The sequence below is a fragment of the Abramis brama genome (genome assembly GCF_963993115.1).
Source record: "Abramis brama genome assembly, chromosome: 22".
Taxonomy (NCBI): Eukaryota; Metazoa; Chordata; class Actinopteri; order Cypriniformes; family Leuciscidae; genus Abramis; species Abramis brama.
In genome coordinates this window covers 24,726,696-24,735,343 of record NC_139984.1, presented here as the reverse complement: position 1 = coordinate 24,735,343, position 8,648 = coordinate 24,726,696, and the positions used below count along the sequence as shown (strand labels likewise).

At 35.1% G+C, this 8,648-nt stretch overlaps 1 protein-coding gene across 3 annotated transcripts in view; it reads right to left on the bottom strand.

Moving 5' to 3' along the window:
• Positions 1-544: 544 nt before the first annotated feature.
• Positions 545-8,648, bottom strand: part of LOC311073314 (inactive dipeptidyl peptidase 10) — a 55,293-nt gene continuing 47,189 nt past the window's right edge. For 2 of the 3 annotated variants that reach the window (XM_084098947.1, XM_084098948.1), the window contains 9 exons: positions 8,552-8,599; positions 6,890-6,988; positions 6,395-6,461; positions 4,744-4,938; positions 4,395-4,449; positions 3,825-3,924; positions 3,519-3,577; positions 2,402-2,474; positions 546-2,316 (listed from right to left, as the gene is read on the bottom strand). In XM_084098947.1, the coding sequence (XP_083955073.1) occupies positions 2,093-2,316; positions 2,402-2,474; positions 3,519-3,577; positions 3,825-3,924; positions 4,395-4,449; positions 4,744-4,938; positions 6,395-6,461; positions 6,890-6,988; positions 8,552-8,599 (920 nt within the window). In that variant the 3' untranslated portion in view covers positions 546-2,092. Of the gene's footprint in view, positions 2,317-2,401; positions 2,475-3,518; positions 3,578-3,824; positions 3,925-4,394; positions 4,450-4,743; positions 4,939-6,394; positions 6,462-6,889; positions 6,989-8,551; positions 8,600-8,648 lie in introns of all 3 variants that reach the window. The other variant, XM_084098946.1, reaches the window with a different exon arrangement.

Here is an 8,648-nt window from a genome sequence, read left to right as displayed (position 1 = left end):
CATTAGTTGATGGTGTTTCAAAAAATATTATGTCACTGTGTTATGAGCTGGTGAACTTCTGGATTCTCAAACCTGCATATATCGATAAAGACTAGGCTACTATTCAAAAGTTTGGGGTCTATACGATTTTTTAATGTTTTTGAAAAAACGTGTAATATGCTGATTTGCTGCGCAAGGAACATTTCTTATTATTGATGTTGAAAACAGTATGTTGCTTAATATTTTTGTGGAAACCATGATAAAAAAAAAAATCATAATTCTTTGATGAATAAAGAAAGTTCAAAAGAAACAAATTTATTTGAAACAGATGCATCCTTGTTGAATAAAAGTATTATTTTCTTTAATAATATCTTACTGACCCCAAAGATTTGAACAGTAGTGTATATAAAAGCATATAATGCAAATACATGCTTTTGTTTTACATAATTTAGTACCATGGTGTATATAAAAGTACTCTGTTTTTACCAACCAATAACTTTACCATGGTACCACCACAGGACATTTTTAATGAAATGCTGCACACAATTTTTTTTTTTTTTTTTTTAAAGAAACACATTTTTTTTAAAACTAAATGCACAAACTGCCACATTCAAAACTGTAACACAAGTCAGTACCAAAAGGTTTGGTCACAGAGTATTTGGCACATTTGATCTGTAAACATAAAATCTGCATATGCATGACAATGGCAACGGAAGTTGTGTTTGCTTGCCAGCTAAAATATAGTTACTCTCGGTGTGAAATTGCACACAGCAGGGCTTGACGTTTATGAAGAGATATGATGTATGCTGTGGAGAGCTTATGAGGCTTCTGTAAACAGCAGCATGCAGTGTGATTCATTGATTTTGTACAGCAAGGACAGCCTGTGTACTTATACCGCAATGCTTTGGAGATGTTTAAAACTCGCTGCCTGTGCACACTGTGCGCTTTGGTTTAGCACACTGTATGCAATTTCTACATTTTTATCATCAATTTCTATTGAGTTTGGCACAAATATTATGAAATAGTCAGAGTATACAGCACCATGCAGCCGATTTGTCATGCATATAAAGAACCAGGTTCAAATAACATGTTGCAGTGTACATTTAATCAAATCTTCCACAGTATAGGCTATACCAAAACACTGGCCATTTACAGCCAATAACAATGTCTGTTTGGCTGATTAACAGATGTTCGGTTTGGTCAATGAATTGGAAACTACTTCAGATTTATTTGTGAATTTGAAATAAATATTGTTTAAAACGGGCAATAATTTCATGTCAGCAATCTCATTTGCAGTCATTATTAAAGTACGTATCAGCATTATCATCCACTCTTCTTTTATAGATATTAGCATAGTCCATAATGAAAAAAACATATCAGTTCAGTGTTATTTTAGTATTCTTTATACTATTATAGTATTTAATATTTGGTTTTATTTTTATATGTTCAGCTTTAATTTTAGTTTAAGTTTTAGTAATTTTTAAATATCTATCTAGCTTTAATTTATTTTAACTATTTAAATTTTTTAGCACTTCAGTACAACTAAGTTGCCAAGACAACATTTCTAATTTTCGTTTTAAGTTCTAATATTCATATTGTATTGATTTCAGCAATAGCTTAACTTTAGCTTTCAATTAACAAAATTACATTTAATAGTGTTAGTAAAACAATAACAACACTGTATCTGTTGACTAGTATTTCCAACTTCACCATCCATGCTGGACAAACCATTAGTTCTCTCTCACCACAAGGTGTCGCTACAACATCAAGGCTAATCAACATGCCTATGTATGCAGCATCTTTTACCCATTTTATACATAAACTGACTAAAGATGTTGATTGTCCTTAGGCATTATACTGTGTGTGATTTACTTGAAAACTGTATGAACCAGACCAGTTGTGTTTCATCCTCCTGGACACACAAGAGACATTTACGGTTGTAGTCTGAACAAAAATAAAAACATCCCAAAGTTGAGTTTGTGGTGAATAGCTGGTGGATTTGGTCCTCTTGATCTCCATTTTGCTCTCTTTTCCTTTGGTGAAATAATGCAACCTGAAGTTAGTCACCATAATGGGCACCTTTGAGGACCGAGAGAGGACACGGTGGAAGAGATCACTCTTCCTCCTCATCCTCCTCCTCTTCCTCCTCCGTGATGAGGAAGGGGTCGTATTTGAGGCAGTTGTGGAGGTACTGAAGGAGGGTGCGGTGCAGGTGTTGAGTGCTCCGCTCTTCTCTCAAGGTGTGGCCTTCATCTGGGTACAGCTGAAGGGTGTAGTTGGCCTCTACCTTCACCAGACGACTCAACAACTCAGCGCTGTGTTGGAAATGTACCCGCGCTAAACACACACAAACAAGCAGAATATTACTTAAAATCCACAAATGATATATCTGATTTTAAATTGCATTATTATGTAAGCTAACCATCTGCTGTCCCATGTATGAGGAGGAAGTTTTCGTCTTTTAGCGTATTGATGTTGTCCAACAAAGACGCAGTCTGGAAAGACACAACAGAAACGTGTGACTTTGTTAGGTCAGTGAATACCGTGGCAGAAGTGTAGTTAGTAGATGTTATATTGGTATCTCAATCACTATATAAAAAGGTAATTGTAGTTTTATTTTTCCCAAATGTGACTTTATATCCAATTTTGGGTATAAATAACTAACTTTATGTCACAATGTGACTTTAAATCTCAAAATTTTGACTGTTTATGTAACTGTAACACTATATGTGACTAAATTTCACAATGGTGATTGTTTCTAATAAGTGTAACTTTGTGTCACAATGTGACTTTATATCTCACAAATGTGACTGTTTCTCGTAACTGTAACTTTGTCACAAAGTAACTTTATATCTCACAATTGTGATTGTTTCTCGTAACTGTTACTTTGTCACAATGTAACTTTATATATCACAATTGTGACTTTGTTTCTCGTAACTGTTACAATGTAACTGATTCTCATAACTGATACTTTAAAGACTTTAAATCTCACAAATGTGACTTTGTTTCTCTTAACTGTACTGTCACAATGTAACATTATATGTCACAATGTAACTTTAAATCTCACAATTGTGATTTTTGTTTTTGCTCTCAATTACCTGAAAATGTGACCTTAAATCTCACAATTGTGGCTTTATAATGTAACGATGTAACTTTTTGTCACAATGTAGCTATTGTAACTAACTTTGTCACAATTTGACTTTAAATCTCACAACTGTGACTATGTTTTCCATAACTGTAACTTTGTCTGTTACAATTGTGTATTTGTTTCTTGTAACTGTAACTGTCACAATTGTGACTTTGACACTAGTAACTGTAACTTTCACAATGAGACTTTGTTTCTTGTAACTGTAACACTATGCCACAATTGTGACTTTGTCTCTTTTAACTGTAACTTTGTCACAATGCAACTTGTATTATTTTACACTTAATCTCACAATTACCTTTTTTATTATTAATTTTTACTCTGGGGCGCAAATAAGCATCTATAACATAATGCTTGATAATGAATGAAAAAGTTATTGATGCAAAAAGCCCACCATGTATGAGTGCTCTTCTTTAGTTGGAAGGCCTAGATATCTCTCTGAGAAGGCAGCACCTGAAAAACAAGGTTGAATCTATTTTCACACATAAATCTGAAATTAAACTGCAGTACACTACAGATTATACCATTTATCAAATGTAAAAAAGTAGTACCAGGACACTTTGATATATACCATGGGACTGAATGATTACCATATCACATACCATGGTATTTTGAAGTACTCCAAGGCACTTCAAAGAATGTCTAGAAATGCTGTTCTTCCATAGTGCTGTTTTTGCTAGTGTATGGATCTGGAACTCACTATAGAGCTTGAAGTCTGTGATGGGAGCCATGACAGCCGCACATTTGAACATCTGATCGGTTGCAGTCAACATCTTTAAACTTAAATAGCCACCAAATCCCTGTGAGGACAAATGAAGGCTGATGTCAGAGCTCTGCAACTGAAGACTGAATTCAAAGTACACATCCTAAGTGAGAATATGATGCAAGTCTACAAAGGGATTCATTTGCTTAGAAGATATGTATTAAAGCAATAGGCCTTGAGAGGCCTTTAGATTGGGTTGACCACTTTTAAGTGCAGCTATTTGAAGTTATGCAACATCGAAACCCCATTAACCACCAAAAAAAGTTTATCTGTTTTTTTAAACACCAATTTTCATGGGTGTTTAATGTCAGGGGTGTTTGCCAGGGCATTGCTATGCAGTTGCTAAGGTGTTCTGAGTGTTTTTAATACATTGCTAAGGTGATATATAGCTCATTAGCCGAACTGTAGGCTGTTTACAGTTGCCAACATGCAAAAATCAGCTATTTATTCAAATGCTCATCAAGATGCTAGAGCTTGCATTCTAAATTTTCACAACATATATTTTACCTTTCCATAAACAGCAATTCTTCTCCCATCAATGTACGGCAGCTGCATTAACCATCTGTTATGAAACATGCGCAATTTAGGTGCCAGTAAGCAGTTATGATAAATGGCTGGTCTTTTAAAAGCAGCCAATGTATTAACTATGCTGAGACATACACATCGCCTTGAGCAAGAAGTAGGTTCAATTAAATTAGCCAAGCAAGCGTTCAACAAAATATGGAAGAAAACCCAGCATCTGCTTTAGAGCATAAAGCTTTTCCTAATCAGATATTTTGTGGTGTAATGTGCAAAATGGCTTTTCTATTACAGGTATTCTTCTTAATAACTGATAGAATAAGAGAGAATGACTCACTCCACGACTCCTAGCTTGTCTTTAAAGCGGAGGGAGCCCAGTTTACGAGGGTCCAGGATGCTGCTTTTCTGTCCCTGCGAGGCCCGGCTTTTGCTGTCGATCCAGGCCAGCGCCACTCCATGCAGGCTGGACAAAACCTCTGGCCAGCCCAGGGTGAACTCCTCTGTTACCGACTCCCTGCCAGGAATACTGTCACTAGAGGTGCAGAGAACAATGGATGGATGGAGGTCTTGACACAATGTCACATTGTAGATTAAAAAGACATTAGCACACACACTTGCTGAACACTTCTTGCATCTCAATCAAGCATGTGCATGTTGCTTATTAATAATGCAGCATTCATAAATCATGTAGCCTAACCAACTACGGCAAGGGAGAGTCTTAACTAGATTTGCATTTCCAAAAGGAGATATAGCTGCTTGCAAGGCAGCAAAATAAGTTATATGCTAAAAATTAGAGCTGCTTTGTCACTGTCAAGACACTCAGCACGTATCTTGTTTTTTTGAATGCAACACTGGCTTATTATTACTTAGTAGTATATGCTACAGTATAGAGTATACACTGCTTACTATTTAAAAAATAGTCATTAAAACATTAAACATTATCTCAGCATGAACGTTTTAAGTAGAAGCATGCTACATTCTTGTCACATTACCTTCTAACGTTGCAATTTTAATTAATATTATTTTTTTTAAAAACAGCATACATTACTTTTGGTTTATCCATCACACTAGAAATGTGGAGTGCATTGCATTGTGGGATGGGAATTTAAGTTTCATATATGCCAGGAAGACCAAATACAATTCAGTATGCAAATGTTTCATTAAGAGGAGCTTAATTATGATTATTATGCATTCGAAAAAACAGAATGTTTAATAAATGTAATAACTATGGAAGTTTGTAGAATAAACAAATAAAAAAGGTTTCTACAACTTAACTCATAGAAGTTGTAACTGTGACTTCATATCTCACACATCTAAAAAAATTCTTATAGCAAATTTATTTGTCATGTTTATTACTTTTTGTCTCAAATTTAATCAAGTTAAAATGTTTTGGTTTTTTTTGGCTACCGTCAACTGTTTGGTTACCAACATTCTTCAAAATATATTCTTTTGTGTTCAACAGAAGAAAGAAGCTCGTACAGGTTTGGAAACAACATATGGGTGAGTAAATGATGCTACTATCCCTTCAAGCAGCACAGCTGTTTTCAACATTGATAATAAATGTTTCTTGAGAAGCAAATCATTATAGAATGATTTCTGAAGGATCATGTGACACAGAAGACTGGAGTAATGATGCTGAAAATTCAGCTTAGCCATCACAGGAATGAATTACATTTTAAATAAAACATATTCAAATAGAAATCAGTTATACTGAATTTTAATATTATTTCACACTATTGTTGTTTTTACTGTATTTGTGATCAAATAAATGCAGCCTTGGTGAGCAGAAAAAAAAACATAAAAAATCGTACCAATTGCAAACAGTGTGACCTTTTATATCTCATAATGTAACTTTTTTATTTTAAATTTTATCTCATAATAACCTGTCTTACTTTTTACTCTAAAGCAGAGATGGGCTTCCATACAAAATAAAGCAGCCTTACTAACAATATCAAACAGGTGCTGGTGAAATGTTGGGAGAGACTTACATGATAATAAGGAGAGGGTGCAGGTTTCCCTCGTACCCAGGGGGCAGGGACATCTTCAAATCTAGGTCTGTAATTATTAGCAAAGGCAGTTAAAACAGAACAAATGTCCGTTTCTGCTGTACCATACTGCAAGGAAGTATTGGTACCGTCTCATCAATATTCCAACCACTGGTAAATGAGCTCCCATGAGCCTGTTGGTTTTAACAGACTCAGTAACACACACACACATGCACAAACAAACACAGTCGGGGGACCTGATGCAAAAAGCATATATACAGAGACGTGTACATGTGCAAACCCCATCATACAAGCAAAAACACACGAAAACAAGCCACAATGTGCTTCCCCTAAAGGCAGGTACCGCTGTGAGGATCCAATTAGCAAAACCGGAACAATTACATGATTGATTCTTAAATCTAGTTGGCTTTGTAAAAGGTTGAGATCAATTTATGCTGAAAGGAGGAATGTAATCAGTTACTTAAGAAATCTTTTTACCGCTGTTGTCGGAGGATAGCGTCTGGAAAACGGTCTCAGGGAGTCTCTTGGTTTCAAGAGACATAGCGAGGAGGCTGTTGTCTTCCACCAGCATGTAACCTGGAAATGCAGCACACAGACTTAATGTATTTTTGGCATAAAACCAGAACGATCCACCACCATGGAGTATTTAAATTGTAAAAGACTATGAAATAAAGGATGAAGCCAGATAATAAAATTTAAAAGATATCATGCAGCACTTTTAGATGTTTTAGTGAACTCTCTCACTACAACAAACTCTTAAAATACTCAGTGGGGTGCTTTCATACTAAGACAATCTATTTTCCTGAAAGGATAATTTTCTAAAGCAAATGTGAGTGGATGCTTGGGTATTGCTTTGTGGTCACCAAGGTATTCTAGACTGTTTTCTATTTTAATATATTTTGAAATCCTGTGATGGCAAAGCTGAATTTTCAGCATCATTACTCCAGTCTTCAGTGTAACATGATCCTTCAGAATTAATTTCATTTAGTGTGCAACCACTCACCTATCATGATCGACAATGAGCAGATTAGAAAGGTTCTTCGTATAAGCATTTAGGTTTATTTATTGATAATAACCTATAAATTGATATAACGTGTCATTAGGTGCAACAAAAAATGTGCTTCCTTTGGAGGCTTAGGGAGGCGTTCATCTTCGAAACACAATGAATATCTTTTTAATGAAATCGGAGAGCTTTCTGTCCCTCCATTGACAGCTACGCAACTACCACTTTGACGCTTCAAAAAGTTAATAAAGAGATCGTAAAACTAATCCATATAAATTGAGCAGTTTATTTTCTGAAATTTTCTGAAGAGACTTGATTACTTTATATGATGAACAAATTGAATTTAGTCTTTTACCCTCATTGGTACTGAAGCTCAAACGTGCTGCGTTACACAAGAATGAACCTCATTGGTCCTTGTGGAAGCTCAAAACTGCTGCGTAACACGTGAATTAACCTCATTGGTTCTTGTGGAAGCTCAAACATGCTGCGTAACACATGAAAATGAACCTCATTGGTTCTTTTGGAAGCTCAAAACTGCTGTGTAACATGAGAATGAACGTCATTGGTCCTTGTGGAAGCTCAAAAAATATGCTTGACCTTCCATTTATCACAACTGATGTGCAAGTTGATGAATGTTTATATGTAAATAAAAGCCTAAATTCAATCTGTTCCATCATATAAAGCGATCGAGTCTCCTCATAAAATTTGGACTAAACCACTAAAAATCTCTTTATGAACTTTTTTAAGTATCAAATAGTTGCGTAACTGTCTATGGTGGGATGTGTTCTGAAGATGAACAAAAATAGTACGGGTTTGGAACGACATGATGGTGAGTAATTCATTACATAATTTTAATTAGAAGTCAATTACAATTTAATTTAACATTCATGTTCATAGTAAAAAAGTAAAAAAAAAAACGTAAGATTGTGGGTTTGAGTTCCTAACCCTAAGTATGAACAATAATAATAGTAATACTTGCCTTAGAAGCAGAACATTTTTCACTAGTGTGCATTTATAAAAAAATGTGTCTACTTTTTTGACACAATTTTATTAGTAATCAAAATCTTTCTTTCCTACAGCCACACATGGCTGACTAAAAAACAGCTTGTAATGAGGAAAGTATTAATTCTACTCACTGGATGGATCACTTGTGCTGTGAATGGTCACCTTTGGGACACCTGGGCCTGTAAAAGTATGACAGAGATGAAACATGTGCATCTTTATTCATCCACC